Source organism: Schistocerca piceifrons, chromosome 1 (genome assembly GCF_021461385.2).
Source record: "Schistocerca piceifrons isolate TAMUIC-IGC-003096 chromosome 1, iqSchPice1.1, whole genome shotgun sequence".
Classification (NCBI taxonomy): Eukaryota; Metazoa; Arthropoda; class Insecta; order Orthoptera; family Acrididae; genus Schistocerca; species Schistocerca piceifrons.
The window spans coordinates 788,105,504-788,125,332 of NC_060138.1; the positions used below are offsets into that span (position 1 = coordinate 788,105,504).

Consider the following 19,829-nt stretch of genomic DNA (forward strand, 5'->3'; position numbering starts at 1 on the left):
ATATACGCGAAATAATCTTGTCTTACCTCTATGCCAGAGAAAAAAACATTGCAAATACAGTAGTTTTTTCTAAGTATAAGGTAATATAATTTTGAGGAACAGATGCTCGTCCATAACGAAGCGCATAAAATAATTGTTCCATTTAGTTCGCGCCGGCCGAAGTGGCCGACCGGCTCTAGGCGCTACAGTCTCGAACCGCGCCACCGCTACGGTCGCAGGTTCGAATCCTGCCTCGGGCAAGGATGTGTGTGATGTCCTTAGTTAGGTTTAAGTAGTTCTAAGTTCTAGGGGACTGATGACCTCAGAAGTCCCATAGAGCTCAGAGCCATTTGAACCATTTTTGTTGTGACTGCTCATATTGACAGCAGCGTTTTTGTTGTGTTGCAGACTACCCCATCTGGAACTACGATGGCAGCTCAACGTACCAGTCCGAGGGCCACAACTCCGACCTGTACCTGCACCCGGTAGCTGTGTACAAGGATCCGTTCCGGCCCGGTGCAGAAAACGTGCTTGTGCTCTGCGACACCTATAAGCCGAACAAGGAACCCACAGGTTAGTTGCCCACCGCCGTCTGCAGGCAACTGCCGCGGGACATTAAAAGTATTTCTTCTGTGCTGTCCGCAGCTCGTGCTGCCTCTGGATCACGGGGTCCCGGGTTCGATTCCCGGCCGGGTCGGGGATTTTCTCCGCTCGGGGACTGGGTGTTGTTGTCCGCATCATTTCATCATCATTCGTGAAAGTGGCGAGTCTAAACTGTGTAAAGATTGGGAATTTGTACGGGCGCTGATGACCGCGCAGTTGAGCGCCCCACGAATCAAACAGCATCATAATAATATCATCATCATTACCATTTTCTGCGCTCTGTGCGATGATTAAGGTGGAACGTAAAGAGATGACAGTATGAATCATTGCGAAGGAAAATCTCACACACAAGTGTGTGTACTATTCCCCCGACATAACAGCAGTTTGAAACTGATAGGAAAGGAAACTGCGCGAGTAGCAGTAAAACATCTTCCTTACTAGATTGTGTTTTGTTGTTAATTTGCCTTTACACGTAAGTCCGACGGAAAAGAACAGAATGGAAACGTTTGAGATACAGCGTAATTTGATGAGACTGAAAATTAAATGGACTCAGACGAAATGTCGTGATTCGCCACACAATCCGCAAGAAAAGAAATCTGTGGCGAACACTAATTAGGGGGAGGATAGGATAGCAGGACATGTGCTGAGACGCCAGGGAATGACTTCCATGGTACTCATACATACATACATACATACATACATGAAACTGATGACGTAAAGTGCAGGTGCCACTTTGAGATGGAGAGATTGGCATAGGAGAGGAAATTTTGATAGGCAATGAACCGATTACACAAGAAGAAAAAATAGTGCAGCTACGTGGAAACTCCTCTAGCCACCGTAAGGTGTATAGCGGAGGGTACTCTGGCCCATTTAGTACACAGAGAAAGTGAAAGGAAATGACTGTTTTCGGTATCCCCTCCCCCAATCTCTCTCTTATCTTATTCTCATGATCATGAGAATTCCGGCTCTCTAAATATACTTAACAGGGTTACTCAAAAACGTTGTCTTTCTTCCCAAGGCTGCCATTTAAACGCCACGAGGATCTCTGTTACACAGTTGTATGCCTGTTAGATCACTGCAGCACATCTGATGTCTGCTGTCATGCTTACGTGGTATGGACCCAATCACCGAAGTAGTATTTCAGGGTCGGTTGCATTAGCTTTTTCCGACAACAATGCTTTGCTGTTGATAACGGCACTGTCAGCGTACAATCTGAAAGTGCTCTGACTCTGATAGGTCATTGACGCACTCGTATACTAAGAAATCTGAAGGGTTCTATTATGCTTCCGTGGGACACACCGGATCACACTTCAGTTTCTGTTCACCATTCTCCGTCCAGTATAACGTCCTACCAGTTAAAAAGTCTTAAAAGCCAATCACACACTTGTGAAATACAGGGTGAGCTACGGTATTTTTGGTTATGTCGTCATGGTATTTCGGCAAACCCTTTCGCAAATCTGGAAAGATTCGATCTTCCGTTCAGACCCGATATCTTAGACACAACCTGCATCTGCTGTTTGTGTCACATGTTTCCTAAACCCTTGTTGATTCTTTGGGAACTACATTCCTCCAGTCGGTCATAGATGATGATATAGGATCTGCAAGAGGCAAGAGATTATAACCTTTTGTGAACAGTCACCGGCAGCTCTGCAACTCCGGTAGCAAGTGTGCTCCTAATCAGAACTAGTATTCACATTCGCTGACGTACGCAGCATCCCTTATTTACGCTTTCCGTCTGCAACTTCGTCCTTAACCATCGAGTAACCTTGATGGCTGTGAAACAACACTGCAGTGTTCAGTCCAATTCCCACGGTGGGAAGCTGTGACTCTGGTTGTGAGGACTGTCTAGCAACTCCATATTGTTTCACTGCATACCTGCCCTTGAGACCAAAATGATTTCTTCAGAGTACTCTGGTAACAGATCCTGCAGGATTTGCACCACAGTGATCCCGTGAAGTGATATCTTCGGTAGCTTTACTAATGAGTTGGAAGCGCACCACGCGCTAAGTGCACGATCAACCGAAAAGCCGCTCCCGACGATACACCCATCACCGCGCGACTGACTGATCCTTAAGGTGGTAAACATGCCGGCCACCGTAAATTTCAAGTAACTGTACTTGGCAAACTGTTGACAACGCAGCGTATAAATACATATTGATTCACTTCCGAATAGGCTATATTTTTAGCAATTAACGGATGCAAGTTTCCTGTTATCGCTTCTGCTGTTAAGATGGATCTTCCGGATTCCATTCCCAGTGCCATTTTTGCAAGGTGGAAATCTGTTATGTAGTGCCCTCAGCTTCGTGAGGCTAACTGGGATGTTATTGAATTTAAAGGTGCTAACATTGACACACAGCTCACTGAAGTTGGTGTGATTATCGAGTCTTGTTACGTGCTCTGATCACAATGGAAGGCAGCGAAAGGTTAATCAGATGAAACACTACGTATCTATATCAAAGATATTTATTATTAGCATTCAGCAAATTTGTTTAACGACAAAAAACGTACTTTGGGACGGTCCAAACAAGTGATCTCATATACTGTAGTGTGTTAGCTAGCAAAGGGTCGCAAAGGAACTACTAAGAAATTTAGTCTTTCACAACACTGCGGATATGTTTGGTATTTATCTCAGGAAGTGGGTGGATGATTTGATCGTAAGGAACATCTTCATTTTTCTGTCTGCTGGCAGCCAACTTTTGGTACTGAAAATTTCTTAAATCACCAGGTTTGGAACGGCTTTTATATTCTCGAGCGTCACTTTAGTTTCAGAGGCTAGTAAGTTACACACAGTACGGATTGTATCTACTATGTCACGAGATACATTGGTCATGTGTTCTCCCGATATTACCTAAGAAGACACCACTCTTGTAGCCAAGGTCTGATTGCACTTGACCTGAAATTATACAGCTAGCGGAGAAAATTTTCATCACCTATATTTAGTCGTCCAGGCTGAGAGAGATGCTGTGGTGAAAAGATTCCTAATTACCAGATCTCGCGCGAATGTCCCGAGTTAAATTTCAAACATACTTGCAGTGTTTGAGGAAGTATGTAACACTGCAGGTGGTAATCTGTCAGCTGGATGGTTAAGTTAAGCTCCAGGGTTCACTGACTTCGCCTTGTCTTATCGCCATCAACAATATATAACTTAATAATGGAAAGGTGCCATTTCCCGCGAGGACTCCATTTAGGTTGTTCAGCTTACAGCCAGTAGTGCCCTACAGTGCAAACTGAAGTCCCAGCTAGGCACCGTCTACATATATACTCCGCAAGCCACTCTGTATCACTACTAGCAATTTCCTTTCCTGTTCCGCTCACAATTACAGTGAGGGAAAAACGACTGCCTATATCCCTCCATATGAGCCTTAACTTCTCGTATCTTATCTTCGTGGTCCTTACGCGCAGTGTGTTGGCAACAGTTGAATCGTTCGGCAGTCAGCTTGATGCCAGTTCTCTAATCTTCTCAATAACGGTTCTTGAAAAGAACGTCGCCTTCCCTCCAGAGATTCCCATTTGAGTTCCCGAAGCATCTCCGTAACACCTGTTTTTCGAACCTACCGATAAGATTTCTAGCAGCCCCCCTCTGAATTGCTTCGATGTCTTCCTTCAATCCGATCTGATACGGATCCCAAACACTACAGCACTACTCACGAATATGTCGTATTAGCGTCCTATATGCGGTCTCCTTTACAGGTCAACCGCTCTTTCCTAAAATTCTCCCAATAAGCCGAAATCGCCCATTAGCCTTCGCTTACCACCGTTCTCACAAGCTCGTTCCATATCGCTGTTCAACGCTGCGCCCAGATATTTAAATGACTTGACTGTGACAAGCAGGACACTAGTAATATCCCAACGTTACAGGTTTCTTCTTTCTACTCACCCGCATTAACTTAAATTTTTCCACATTTAGAGCTAGCTGCCATTCATCGCATCAACTGGAGGTTTTATCAGAGCCGTCCTCTCTTCCTACAGTCACTCAACTTCGACACCTTACCGTACACCACACCACCATCAACAAACAACCGCAGTTTGCTGCCACCTTGCCCGCCAGATCACTTAAGTAAACAGAGAACAGCAGCTTCCCAACCCCAATTCCTTGGGGCACTCCTGACGATGCCTCTCTCATTGTGTCAACACATGACAAGACAGCTGTAGATAGCAATGCATATTTATTGCACATTCGGACTCGACGCAAAAAAATACCTTGGCTTTACCAAAAGCTTTTTTCGTTCGTGGCAGATGGCGCTGCAGTCGATAAAGTTAAAGTTTGCGGAGTTTACTAATAAGAACAGACTCATTTGATGCTGCTTCATATTATCGATAAATATGTAAATATTTGATATCATTAAGTTTAATTTAGTTTTGCAAGTGTGATTGTGGAGTAATTTTTTTTAAATTTAAAAGTCTGACAAATAACGTAAGTTTTTTCGGCGAATCCTTCCAATCTCACCAACAGTTTGACTGAATTCGGTGTGTTCTTCCGTTCAACCGCCGTAACTCTTGCGCCGATTACAGCACGCCACCTTCCACGAATGGAAAAAAGTTTTCAGGTAATCCCTAAGTATTTTTTTGCGCAGAATCCGAATCTACAGTAAAGAGTTCCCACCTGAAAATAAAGTTCATCCCCATGGTGGGGGGTGCGGGTGAGGGAATTAGTAGCTAGCCAGTTTTAGCACAGACAGATGTCTCCTTTGAAAACACTGACTTTTCATAGGGAACTTTTTCATTTGCGCGTGTTTTTCGAGATACTTCGCAGTTCAGAGAAAACAAGCACCCTGTATATTTACGCTCCAGTGAAGCGCTAAAACATTTAACAAAAATAAATTGGCCCTTTGTTCGACAATACTATTCTAACGCCGTCTCATCAATAGCATTTATACGCACTGTAATATGGACAAATCAAGATCTCTTTTATAACAGTCACTGGCCACGTAAATTCAAATACTTCATTTTTCATAAAAATAGGATTTAATATTCTCTCTTCACAACTTTAGCTTATTGTTGTAAGTTCACATCAGAAGTCAATGGAGCGCAAAGCGACGGCACTGTCAAATCATGCTAGAAGGGAAAGTGAAAGTGATGTTTTGGGAACATCTGTGATAAAAGTCCGAATATAGAATCAGAATTAAGGACCCAGCAATTGTAAAGTTTATTAATCGCCAAAACAAAATTCACAATCGATGTTCTTTATAACGTATGTATGGTAAATTGCGAAGAAATGGACCAATAGGAAACATGTTTCCTATAGAAAACGCCCCCCCCCCCCCCCCCCCACACACACACACACACACACACACACACACACACACACAGACAGACAGACACAGAGAGAGAGATAGTTTCGGGAGTTTCCTTGCTAACCTTTAATGCTATGTAACGAAAGCTCTAAATGTTTCCTCAAAGCATATAGATATTACAGAACTTGTTTCCTAACAGCACGTTTATCCATAGCGTCAATCGTGTACTTACTGTGTACTTACTGTGTCTTCTCTAGAAGACGTTATACCATCATTTCCCTCTGCGTCAAGTATCTCCTTCCGTTATTTACATCTATCGATTAACGCAGGAACCATAATCCGCCCATTTCTCTGTCAGTACTACAATGACGTGACGAAAGTCATGGGATAGCGATTTGCGGATACATGTTGTTGTTGTTGTGGTCTTCAGTCCTGAGACTGGTTTGATGCAGCTCCCCATGCTATTCTATCCTGTACAAGCCTCTTCATCTCCCAGTACTTACTGCAACCTACATTCTTCTGAATCTGCTTAGTGTATTCATCTCTTGGTCTCCCTCTACGATTTTTACCCTCCACGCTGCCCTCCAATACTAAATTGGTGATCCCTTGATGCCTCAGAACATGTCCTACCAACCGGTCCCCCCTTCTTGTCAAGTCGTGCCACAAACTTCTCTTCTCCCCCAATTCTATTCAATACCTCCTCATTAGTTATATGATCTACCCATCTAATCTTCAGCATTCTTCTGTAGCACCACATTTCGAAAGCTTCTACTCTCTTTTTGTCTAAACTACTTATCGTCCATGTTTCACTTCCATACATGGCTACACTCCATACAAATACTTTCAGAAACGACTTCCTGACATTTAAATCTATACTCGATGTTAACAAATTTCTCTTCTTCAGAAACGCTTTCCTTGCCATTGCCAGTCTACATTTTATATCCTCCCTACTTCGACCATAATCAATTATTTTGCTCCCCAAATAGCAAACCTCCTTTACTACTTTAAGTGTCTCATTTCCTAATCTAATTCCCTCAGCATCACCCGACTTAATTCGACTACGTTCCATTATCCTAGTTTTGCTTTTGTTGATGTTCATCATATACCCTCCTTTCAAGACACTGTCCATTCCGTTCAACTGCTCTTCCAAGTCCTTTGCTGTCTCTGAGGTTCGCAGATGACATTGTAATTCTATCAAAGTTTTTATTTCTTCTCCATGGATTTTAATACCTACTCCGAATTTTTCTTTTGTTTCCTGCACTGCTTGCTCAATATACAGATTGAATAGCACCGGGGAGAGGCTACAACCCTGTCTCACTCCCTTCCCAACTACTGCTTCCCTTTCATGCCCCTCGACTCATAAATGTCATCTGGTTTCTGTAAAAATTGTAAACAGCCTTTCGCTCCCTGTATTTTACCCCTGCCACCTCCAGATACATAAGCGGCAGTATTGCGTACGCAAGGTATTGCATTGTAGTAGTTGTAATTTGCACTCAGGTGAGTCAAGTGAAAGGTTTCGAACGTGATTATGACCGCAAGACAGGAATTAAGACTTTCAACGCGGAATGGTAGTTTGATTTACACATACGTGACATCAAATTTTGGAAACCGAATTCGATATTCCGAGATCAACAGTGCGCGCGCTTGTGTGTGTGTGTGTGTGTGTGTGTGTGTGTGTGTGTGTGTGTGTGTGTGTGCGCGCGCGAGCAATACTGCGCGAAATAACCCCAGAAATCAATGTGGGACGTACGACGAACGTATACATTAGGGAAGTGCGGCGAAATCTGGCGTTGTTGGGCTGTGGCAGCAGACGACCGACGCGACACAGCAGCACCTCACCTCGGCTCGTGGCTGTATTGGTTGGAGCCCAGACTACTGGAAAACTATGACCTAATCATACAAGTTCCGATTTTGGTTGGTAACTGCTGATCATAGGGTTAGAGTATGGCAGACACCACGAAGCTACGGACCAAAGTTGTTAACAAGGCACTGTGCAAGCTGGTGTGGAGCCGTAATAGTGGAATGGACTGGATCCTCTCGTCCAACTGAACCGATCAAAGACAGGAAAAGTTTATGTTCGGCTACTTGGAAACTATTTGCAGCCATTCAGGGACCTAACGTCACCAGGCCACGATTGTTCGCGATTGGTTTGAAGAACATTCTGGACAGTTCGATCGAATGGTTTGGCCATCTGGATAGCCCGACAAATTTATTGCACATAATCGAGAGGTCAATTAGTGCACACAATCCTGTTCCTGCAACAAATTGGCAATTATGGACAGCTATAGCGGCAGCAAGACTCAGTATTTCTGCAGGGGACTTCCAGCGACTTGAGTCAGTGCGACGTAGAGTTACTACACTACGAAAAAGTGCCACAACCACAACAACAACCACCACCACCACACGATTTTAGATATATCTCATGACTTTTGTCACCTCAATGAATACCGTGGTTCTGTTCCTACTCCTCAGCTTCCAGTAAACAGCTTATCGTTGCCCTTGTTCACGAAGCCTTTTTCCAGGATCTCGCGCGCGCGTTTGTAATTTTCCACAGCGGGCCAGATGCTTGGACGATTTTAGCCTTGCACATTTGGCTTAGTTCTGCAATGTTAGTGGAGAGAAACAAAATTAGAGTGGTGTTACTGCGACGTTTAGTGACCAACAAGACGAGCCCGACCGTCGCCTGGTGAAGGGTGGGACGATTCGGAGATCCCCTGTAATTACGAGAGAGACGCTGTCGCAGCTACAACAGAGGCCTTGTCCGTCTCGACGGACGGACAGACGCTGCAGCTGCAGAGATCGTTAGCAGTCGCCTCGTTACGGCTGCCTGCCGCACCGCGCCCTCAGCCGTGCTCTCGTCGGCCCCTCGTCCTGTCGACAGAAGTCACCAATTCTGCACGCTCCTGGTCGGCCAGCCTGCCTTCGTGTCTGCTAGAGACGCAGGACCGAGTGCACGCAACTGCAGTGCCCCAATCTGTGCCTTCGACGCCCTTAGTTATGAGATACCTACTATGTGCACATATTGGGTGAGACTCTGCCTTGAGCTGTCAGAATCTGACCTGCCACAAGAACTACCAACTACCCACTACACCACAGCTGCAAATACTTTTCGTTTGGTATGAGGAATGAAAGGGGTTCCATTCAACCTTGTGAGGGAGGTAGGTAGGTAGGTAGGTACGTAGGTATGGAGGTATAGTGTATTAAACCGGGGACTTAGAAACGATGGAGAGGCTTTGTCCTGCTGTAGCCCTCAGTGGTTCACAACCCCACAACAGGCCACAGAAGTCCACCCACCCACACCGAACCCAGGGGGGGGGGGGGGGGGGGGGGGGGTGGTGGTGGTGGTATCTTTATTCTGAGGTACAATATCTTTAAAAAATTCTAATAAGAGAATATCTTCAGTTTTGTTGTAGATTACAAACTGCAAACCATGTCTCCATTGTATTACATTTGCACTTAATCATCAGCTAGAATGACATGTGGAATGGAACTGTCCATGCAAACAACCCCCACTGTACATCCAAATGTTAGTGGGTGGACACAACGTCACAAGACAATTTTCAATCTGGACTTAGGACTGGCACTGGCTAATTTAGAACTAGATATTTTTGTTGACTGTTAAACACAAAAATAAATTATTGCATATTATTACTTAAAATACAGAATTAATTCACCTAATAAAGAAAAGTACATACAGCTAAGTTCAACAATAAATACATTATGTGATGGCAGGTTTTCCTTCTTTCCTGCATCATCATCAGTATTCACTTTAAATTTGTGTATCTGCCATTCTGCTGTTGTATTATTTGTTACAGCTATAATTTTATTTTTCTGATTTCAGCATCGACCAAGTCTCAAGTTGCTCAGAAAATGAAGAAATAAAAGAAAGAAGAAACTGAAACTTTGACTTAGATTACATTTTGTAACTATACATTGATACTACCGATTGGCTTACATTTTTTCTGTTTAATCTGAGTGAGGGCATGTTTACATTAGTACTTAGTATGGCAGGCCTTGTGCTTAAAGGGTTTAAATGCTCTTATGGCTGCAATACCGACTTCATGCAATATAAATCTGGTTTGATGCTGATTGTACATTGTTCCTCTTTGATGCTTGCACGTAATGATAGTGTCTAACTAGTGATCTACTTATTTTGCAGAATCCAATAAGCGATACAAGTGCTTAGAGGCAATGGAGCGAGCAGCAGCACACAAACCGTGGTTTGGTATCGAGCAGGAGTACACACTACTGGACACAGACCTTCATCCCTTCGGCTGGCCGAAGAATGGCTTTCCTGGACCCCAAGGGCCCTACTACTGTGGTGTCGGTGCCAACAAGGTGTACGCACGTGAGCTTGTGGAGGCACATTACCGTGCTTGCCTGTATGCAGGCATTGATATTGCAGGAACCAACGCAGAGGTCATGCCTGCACAGGTCAGTGCCTGAGAACACTTACTCAGCTATTCCAAAATGAATGCTAAAAGCTGTTTTTGCAGCAAAAGCTACAGCTCTCCATCCCCTCTGATGAAACTGACAGTTCATTTTAGTTCTCCATACTAGCTTCAACTATTTAGAAAAGCACTATGAATATCAAAACAAAAAGTTGTTTGTGCCCTAATTAAGTAAACTGAAGTATGCATCTAGAATACTATATTTTTGATTATCTTTTTCAGTGTTACAGCTGTTTCTGTAAAAAAAAAGGGTCATAATGATTGGTCAGCCAAAACTCCTTGTAGGAATTAGGTCCTCTAACACACTTTGGTTTACTTGCAGTCACTTAACTTTTCCTTTTACTCATGGATACATCTGTCTGCATGGGCAGAGAAAGTAACAAATCATATGGTCTAAATTCGGAAGTTATTTGAAATTACCACCCAACACCCATTACTTGTTCAGACCACTAGAGTAAACTTCTCATAATCAAAATGTTTGTTTGAAACTAGAACCATTCATTTGATTAAATTTTGTCACAAATGTTTAATGACAACTACATTAATAAAATATTTCTTCCAGTGGGAATTTCAAGTTGGCCCTGGTGAGGGTATGAAATGCGCTGACGATCTTTGGGTGGCTCGATATATCCTACACCGGATATCTGAGGAATATGGCATTGTAGTTACATTGGATCCGAAACCAATGCCAGGGAACTGGAATGGTGCAGGAGCACACTGTAACTTTTCAACTCTGGAAATGAGAGAAGAAAATGGCATAATGTAAGTAGAATTTATGCAAATGTTGACCAATTTGCATACAGTATATAGAAATTTTAAGTTACATTGACCCTCTCAAAGAGGGTTACAAAAATAAGGTTTTCCTCAGATAGGTTAGTATTCCACACTACTCAACTCTGTGAAAACTTTTTTTCTCATTCTAGAGAAATTGAGAAAGCTATCGACAAGCTTTCAAAGCAACATCTGCGCCATATTCAAGCATATGATCCCAAGGGTGGGAAGGACAATGAAAGGCGATTGACTGGAGCCCATGAGACATCGTCCATTCACAATTTCTCAGCAGGTATGCACAGATACCACACCTAAACAAATAAGATTCTCTCCTCCCCTCCTCTCCCCCCTCCCCCCCCCCCCCCCCCCCCCCCCACCTTTAAGTTGACTGCCCATGTATTAGACACAATTTCTATACACATCCTTATCTAATTTGGAGACCTAGTAAATAAAGTCAATGAAGCAGCTAAAATTGATATACTGTGTTAAGGAATGACACACAACCATTCAAATTACAGGTGTAGCTAATCGTGGTGCCAGCATTCGCATTCCTCGTGAAGTAGCAGAACGGAAGCAGGGCTACCTGGAAGATCGTCGACCATCATCCAACTGTGATCCGTATGCAGTGTGTGAAGCACTGGTCCGCACATGCGTTCTCAACGAGTAGATTTTATATAGCTTGTTATTACTTGCTGCTGTACCTTACACAAAATCGAAAACTTGTACAGATAAGCCATATCACTTGAGCACCATGAGCACACCAAATTTTTATACATACGGTGTGTAACAAAATTAAATTTTACTTCAGAGACATTGTTTAGCCACTTGAAAGTAAATTGGTATGAATATAGAATTTAGTGATTGTATTGATCAAACTGCAGATATTTTAAAATGCTTTTTTTACATAAAAGGTAAGTGTTATTGGATGGAGTACTGAATGAAATGCGAAATTTTTAATTGTTAAACGAATTTGCTAAGTAAAGGCTACATTATTTCCTGAATTGCAAAATGCTTGTTTACTGAGTGTGAAAGTGCATATTTTATTGCAGTTAAGGAAGCAGTAAATATTGTCTGCATGTAAGTTAAAGGGTGGTGCTTTTCTTACTATAATTAGTGAACAGCTCTTCTGTGATCAGTTTTAACAAATAGTAAAGCATCCATCAATAGTCTGAGGCCTCTGTCAAAATGAGTGGAATGTGTTTGCTTTTAATACTCAAGATACATTCTCTACATCTGTAATTCCTTTACATGTCTTATTAGTAATTTCTTTCCCAATTAAATGTATAATTTTTTTACTGTCACCAAGTATTCAGGTTTGGACTGGAGAGTAATGCTGCCAATTGCTAAACCAACCTCCATGATGAGATGATGTCTGTGCTCATGTACAAACACCAAATTACAATATTTTTATATCAAACATATTTCTGAGTAATTCTGTGAAAGCATTTGCGCATTACACATCACACTATATTATGCAATATAGGGCAGCAACATTTATTCCATAAGAAAATTATGAAAAAACAATGTTATTAATTCTGTTGCTATATTCTATGAAATACAAAACAAATAATAAAGTGCCTTTATTTTGTATGCAATAAAGATATTATATAGTTACATGTTGTTTTCATATATATACATCCACTTCCTCTACAAAAGCACAAAGGATGAGATTTCAGCCACACACAAAATTCACATTGGTTTTAATTTACTTTTCTCAGTTTCCAAACAGGAAACAAATGTATACAGCAGCACACAACTGATTCACATTCACGGTTTTTTGGCCATCTTCATCTGTGCTTGCTGAAACTGCTGCTGCAACTTTGTTAAGGCTGCTCGATGACTTTCTTGTTGTTTTTCTAGTGAAGCTAGAGTGTCATCAGCCCGTTTTCTGAAAGGGGAACCATAATTATTATATAGGAAATGCTTGTTTCCACATTTGAATATTTATGCAACTGATCATCTGTGGATTTTAACTTGAACCCTGCAGCAAATTTTAAGGAGCTACAAGTTTACTGGAACAGTCATGTAATAAACTACTTGTCACCATAATCATTTTATTGCCTCAATGAATTTGCTAAAGTTAACAAAAAAATGTCTCCAACATTACTGCTACAACATTAAAGCAATCTCATGCCATAAGTGGGACAATACGAAAATGTGCTCTGAACCAAAGGAACCTTACAGACTGGTCCTCTTGGATTTCTCCATTTGTATAGAATTTGAAGCTCTGTATCCAAAAAATTTCCTATAAGAGTAAAATATATTTCCAGAGGAAATATTTCCTACTAACAGCAATCAGAAATATCCTAAAGTTCATGATCATAGTTCACGCACTGTCAGGGAAAAATGGGCTCTTCGTCAGAGATGCAATAAGGTATACGTAGGCAAAGGAAGAAAAAATGCTGCAGTTGGAATGCAATTTGAAAATAGCTCTGGCAAAACTGTGTGCAGCATGGGCAAGAACAGGTAGCAGAAACTACACTGCTAGAGCTATCCCATTGGCTCGGTGAGGCAAGGCAGTGCCATGAGGAACAGGAAACTTTTTTCCCGGTAAAATATCATACAATTTACACACCTCCGCAATGCAATTTCTTTCCATTATTGTTACCTTTATTATATATCATAACACGTTCTTACAGATGTAAACAACCACTTTATTTTGTGGATGACACAATTAAAGCCGACGGAAAAGAATGCCTACAGCACCATCTGAGGTACAAAACATGTATTCCATGCTATACATTTGATGTCCTGCCTCATCTTCGCAGGCAGTATATACACATACTAGCAACTTTCACTTTGAATATCATCTCTAAAGTGACCATCATTTGCAAACACTTCACCACTCATTGGATCATGCTTTGCTGGACCTTACGGGCCACAGCTGCAGCCACCATAGCCAAAGTGACATTCAGGCAAGCTATTAGCTCATGTACATCCATGGAGTACTATAAACTGTTCCTTTGCATCCTCGCAAGCAAAAACTTAGTGGAGTAAGATCCAGGCAACATTGAGGCCAGAATGTTAGACCGCCACCATCAACCCATTTTTCCTGTTAATGCTTAATTTAAATAATTACACACATTCCAAAGTGGTGACAGCTATGGCTTCAGCATGATGGCACACTGTCACAAACACCAAGTGGAAGGTTTTCTAATGCATCGCACAAAGTATTGCAAAGAAACATGTTACAGGGGTGTATTAACCTTGTCTGTCAGTAGGTAAAAGCACTCCTCCCACACGTTTATGCCAAAGTGTGTCTGAAAGTCACGTTCATGGATGACGTGGGTTGTGATCCCACCAATAACAGATGTTGAGGTTCAAAATACCTTCATTAGTAAAACTAGACTCGTCAAACCACATCACATTATTTATAAAATGTTTGTCGTTCATTTCATACAAAAGCCACCCACAAAACTACTCATTGAATGCAGTCTTCTGGCCACTGGTGTTAACACGTAATAATATGGACGCAGTCCACTGTGCAACACTTCGACGACCAGTCAGATATCTAACTGCTTTGCAATATCACATGTACTTTTCTGAGGTGACTTGTGAATGGTTTCAAGAATTGTATCCTCTATTTGTGGAGTAAGTCTAGCCCTTGGCTGACCTCTGTCCATTACTTGTGGATAAAGATTACTGGTTTACCAAATGTGTTGCTCCAGGTGACGGGAAATATTATCGGAATGGCACCTTTGAGAGGTTACCGTGCAGCAGCAGCGAAAGCCTATCGATGTGTTCATCATGAAGCCACCCTACATGAACACGATAGGATCCGTTACAGTTGGGCACTGTGTTATTAGTAGATGGATGGATCCCACTGTTATGCGATAAAATGATGTCCTGCATATAAATGATAACTACGGAATAGACATCTAAAGAAATAGACAAGGGCTTGAGCCATAGCTCCATCCTCGCAACAGTCAACTCAGTGAGTTATGATGGCTGGTATAATAGATCTGGGTGATACACATTCCTCTGTACATTGTGATGCATTGCACAATGTGACAGTATTGACACCTTTGATTTTCATAAAGTTTTCAAAATGCACCCAATCTGATTTTGCTTGATAAACTTTGGTATTGAATCTGATTGAGGAATCATATGCTGACCTGTAAGTGCAGCATTTTGTTTTCTTCCCATTGTACAAATCAAGGGCACCCACACCAGAGAGAAAAAAAGTGGGGGGGGGGGGGGGGGAGGAGGAGGCACCATGGGCCTCCCACCACTCTTAGCAGGATGACAAAGTGTAGTCTAGTGTTTTTCTTTCAAGAAAGTCATTTAAGTCTAGTACATAGGTTTGAAACATGATCAGGACTGGAACTTCTTTATAGCTACTTAAGGGTTGGCATTTGTTTTCCAAAATATTAAAAATACTCCATGGCCCTACTCTATGCCTGCAACCCCCCCCCCCCCCCCCCCCTCCACACACACACGGGTGCCCTTGATATTAACTGTTAGCTTACATGCTGAAAATTCTATCCATAATGATAATACCACTACAGATAAAGTAACCTCTTGGAGACCTAGATGGATGACACACACTTAAAGGTCAACAGTTAATACCCATCACTGAAAGATCTCCCAGTTTTACATCAGTATCAAAACACAGAGTTTATAAATAATACAAGGAAGTCAATACAGAGAAATTAGGTTGGTTTGGGAAGCCAAATAAAATAACTGATTTTGAACTTTTTATCTTTCTATGTTTTTCTGGAGCAAAAGAAAGTTGAAATAAAATGTTATGTCTGCTCTGAAACAAACTGTCAGTTCTGTTTGACTAAAAAAAAAATTATATATGCTCAAATGATTTAACAGAGACTGATAGAATGGAACTCCCTCTTGAAAGAAGTCTTTCCCTTCCAAATTATTTCAATTTGAGTATTCACATTTTGTCCCAAAGGACAATCACAAACAAGATTCAACCATGTTGTTTATACATCTTTATTTGTGAAAATGAAATGGTTCATGTAAGGGTTCACAGTAATATTACTCATTCTTAGAGAAATATAGCAACAAATATTTTTTGCTTTATCTGAGTCACATTTTGCTTCCAGAGGAGGAGGAGGAGGAGGAGGAGGAGGGGGTGGCAATTCCACAGTTGGCCAGCCCTGAAAAGTTTTTCCTGTTGTCTACCATTTCATATTCAGAAAAAAAAAATCCAGGGCCTCCACGCTTGTAAGATGGCTATGGTCAGTCTAACTCTTTCCCTTGGCTGTAAAGGTCAAACTTTCTGACTCCAACAAAACATACAGTAAAATAATAACTTTTCTTGTGGTGTGGTCCTTCAGAATTCTTGTTGGGTTGACATGAAAGCATACTCTTAAACATCACCAGTAGAAATACTTTGTCGATCACTGGCAGTAATTATTAACCTACATCACATTTCTACTTGTTGCTGACATTTGATACGTGCTAGGAGGGTGACAGATAAATGCAAATGTGTTGTTCCAATTATTGCATAGAAATCAAAACTTCTAGATAGCTTAGAAAATTGCAAATCTGCAGTAAAATGCTCAGGGTTGTGGGGCAGTGAGCTATTAAATGTTGCTTGCAACATAAGTGCCTGGAAACTTTAACTTACATGAAACCAGACAAAGCACTGAACTCATGGTTTGAGCAGAAGTTCCCGTATCACATCCAACATTAGAAAAAACAGAAGAGTTTCATGAAACTTTAAAAAATGAAGGAAATTTCAACACTTCATCAGGATGCCCGACTCTTTTAAACATTGCTATGGAATTCAAGAAACTGCTGCTTATAGCGAGAAATTTAGTGCTAACAAAGACACAGCTTCCAATTTTTGCAATTCTTCGTTTACAGTGAATAGAACAGTTTTCTCCACAATCAGATTTACAAAACGAACAGCATTGTACTGGAAGGGCATGTTCATAAAATTTCTGTCACTGAACTGCAGCCTACTTTTTAAATATGTGCAGTGACAGATTGGCATTAATTCTGATTACCAGGAACCTGCTATTTGAGCTCTTCAACTTCTGTTCTCTGTTGCAATATGGGAGAAGCGCAAGCAAGAGGAATGTTTTGCACGGTACTCTTAAGAGAAATCATAATCACAAAAATGAACTAATGAAGTCTGATGGCCATCTAAGGGATACTAAGCAGAATGAGAATTTGAAAGCATCACATACATAAAAGTAAAGACTGATTATATATATATAATTTGATTAACTTGATACTTTGAATGTTAAAGAACCAACAAGTAAGAACAAAGTTGGAAACTGTTTTGTTTCAAAACTTTATTGCAACTCCAAACTGACAATGTTTAGTTTCATAACAGCCACAGTAAATCTGTTGAATCAAATACATGATTATTTTCTCAAATAAAGCCTCAATCATATTTCCTTTTTCCTATTTATAACAACATTTGAGAGAACTGTGCCTCCATAACCATCAAATCAAATTAAACACACAATACAGTCACATAACCTTTTGATATGTAGAAAGAATAAAAACTGTGAAAGCACTTTTCTCTTAATTACCAAAAATGCTCGTGCTTTCTTGATGCTGTAAATACTGGAAGAACTATTTTAACCTACTCAAATCGATGGAGGATTTTTAATACAATTTATTTTCTACATCTATACCCCACAAGCTACCATACAGTATGTGGAGGAGGGTACTTTGTTTACAATTGCCACTTACATTTCCTATCCCAGTTGCAAATTATGAACAGAAAAACAATTGCTGGTAAAGCCTGAATCACTCTAATCTTTGCTTCATGGTCTTTGAGCAAAATATACAAAGCAGGAAGCAAGATTGGTTCAGTCCTCTATGGACATACACTCTCAAAATTTTAACAGTAAACCACATCATGGTGCACAGCAAATGTCTCAGTGTCTGACACTGGAGCTGGGTCAACACCTCCAATGACACTTTCAGACTTACTAGATGAACCTGCAAAACATGCTGTTCTTTGAATTTTCTGTATTTCATCTACCATACCTTAGTTACAAAAAATCAGACGGGGAAATAGGCAGTGAAGGCAGAGCATTGCCAGTTGCTCTTGAACAATACTGTGCTCCATATTATTTTTCAACACTAATCACTGGGAGACATTTTATGTAATACCCAACTATGCATTTTTCACCCCCAACCACTCTTCTTCCCACTGACAAAGTATTTTTCTGCTTTATAGTAGCTGATAACATGCAAGGATATAGCATTTAATTCACAAATGTTCTACTAGGCAGGAAATGACACTTTTACCTAAATATGTACATGCACAGCGATTACATAAATATATGCATCATACTTTTCAGTACAAGGAGAATAAAAATCACAAAGATAGAATGCTGTAAAGACAAAACTGTTTTATTAGTCACCGTCCAATTAGAAACAGCATATGGAGGGAGGGATACGAAATAGTTGCCAATATGGAAGTAGGCAGCTCCAGATCATATCTCTCAGCTTCCTCCACCTAACTTTGCTTTGCCCCTCACAACGCTATGTTGCTGTGACCCACACCAGCTAACTGCAATTCATTATGTACATGTGATCAAGTTTTGAATTATTCCCTGATGTCCTTATACTTCACAAGTTTCATGGCATACACTACGATTATGTTCAGTGTTCGCTCTTCTGTAGTTTTAAGATACTGTAGTTGCCTGTGCATTTCAATGCTGAATTTCAGTCTGTAGGGTGATGGATACAAATTAGAGTGTTAACGAGACGCAAAGACACAGCTTTATGGTCTGTTCGTCCTAATCAGGCAAGACATGGGAAAAAGTACTGTGGCTAACAACATGCAAGTCTGTGCACAGGATCTATCACAAGTAAATAATAATAGAATAATGGCAACACATTGGTTACCAAAATGAATTTCACTATTTTCTTAACAGCCTCCTCACTGGATGGACCTATAAGGTCTAAGAGAGAACAAATTTGTGTCCAAAAGCTTTTTCTGTCACACATGCTAAATAATTTCAGTCATCTTCATACACTGAAGAACCAAAGAAACTGCTACATCTGCCTAATATCATGCAGCCCCCCCCCCCCCTCCCCCCCGAGCACACAAAGTGCTGCAAGACAACATGGCATGGACTCTACTAATGTCCGAAGTAGTGGTGGAGGGAACTGACACCATGAATCTTGCAGGGCTGTCCATAAAAGTACAAGAGGGTGGAGGTCTATTCTGAACAGCACGTTACAAGGCAACCCAGATATGCTCAATAATGTTCATGTCTGGGGAGTTTGGTGGTCAATGGAAATGTTTAAACTCAGAAGAGTCTTCCTGGAATCACTCTTTAGCAATTCTGGACATGTGGGGTGTTGCATTGTCCTGTTGGAATTGTCGGAATGCACAATGGACATGAATGGATGTAGGTGATCAGCGTCATATCTTAAGTGTCCCATATCACTTCAACTGCACACACCCCACACCATTATGATCCTCCACCAGCTCAAACAGTCCCCCGCTGACATGCAGGATCCATGGATTCATGAGGTTGTCTCCAGTTCCACACACATCCATCTGCTCGATATAATTTGAAACAAGACTCATCTGACCAGGCAACACGTTTCCAATCATTGACAGTCCAATGTAGGAAAAGGCAATCAGCACAAGTTCTTTCTTTAACTACCTAGTAAGTGTTCTCACAGGATACTGGCCAGTCATCGCCATTGTTTCTTTTCTCAGCATGTCACCTCCTGTGTTGCCAAAAGTTCTTTTTTGTGCAAACTGAAATTTATTCCATTTACATTTTATGAGCCAATTACAGAATGAAGTCTTTTATCAATTATAACTTTTCAGGTATACTACCATTTACAA

The 19,829-nt window shown here is 41.2% G+C and overlaps 2 protein-coding genes across 4 annotated transcripts in view; one reads left to right on the top strand and one right to left on the bottom strand.

The window, feature by feature from the left end:
• Window positions 1-12,652, top strand: part of LOC124713025 (glutamine synthetase 2 cytoplasmic) — a 414,124-nt gene extending 401,472 nt beyond the window's left edge. For all 3 annotated transcript variants that reach the window (XM_047242917.1, XM_047242918.1, XM_047242919.1), the window contains exons 3-7: window positions 388-552; window positions 9,976-10,250; window positions 10,830-11,029; window positions 11,191-11,330; window positions 11,557-12,652. In XM_047242917.1, coding sequence (XP_047098873.1) covers window positions 388-552; window positions 9,976-10,250; window positions 10,830-11,029; window positions 11,191-11,330; window positions 11,557-11,705 — 929 coding nt within the window. In that variant the 3' untranslated portion in view covers window positions 11,706-12,652. The remainder of the gene's footprint in view (window positions 1-387; window positions 553-9,975; window positions 10,251-10,829; window positions 11,030-11,190; window positions 11,331-11,556) is intronic.
• LOC124713061 (prefoldin subunit 6) overlaps window positions 12,604-19,829 on the bottom strand; it is a 59,650-nt gene continuing 52,424 nt past the window's right edge. The window contains exon 4 of the mRNA XM_047242920.1: window positions 12,604-12,926. Coding sequence (XP_047098876.1) covers window positions 12,806-12,926 — 121 coding nt within the window. The 3' untranslated portion in view covers window positions 12,604-12,805. The remainder of the gene's footprint in view (window positions 12,927-19,829) is intronic.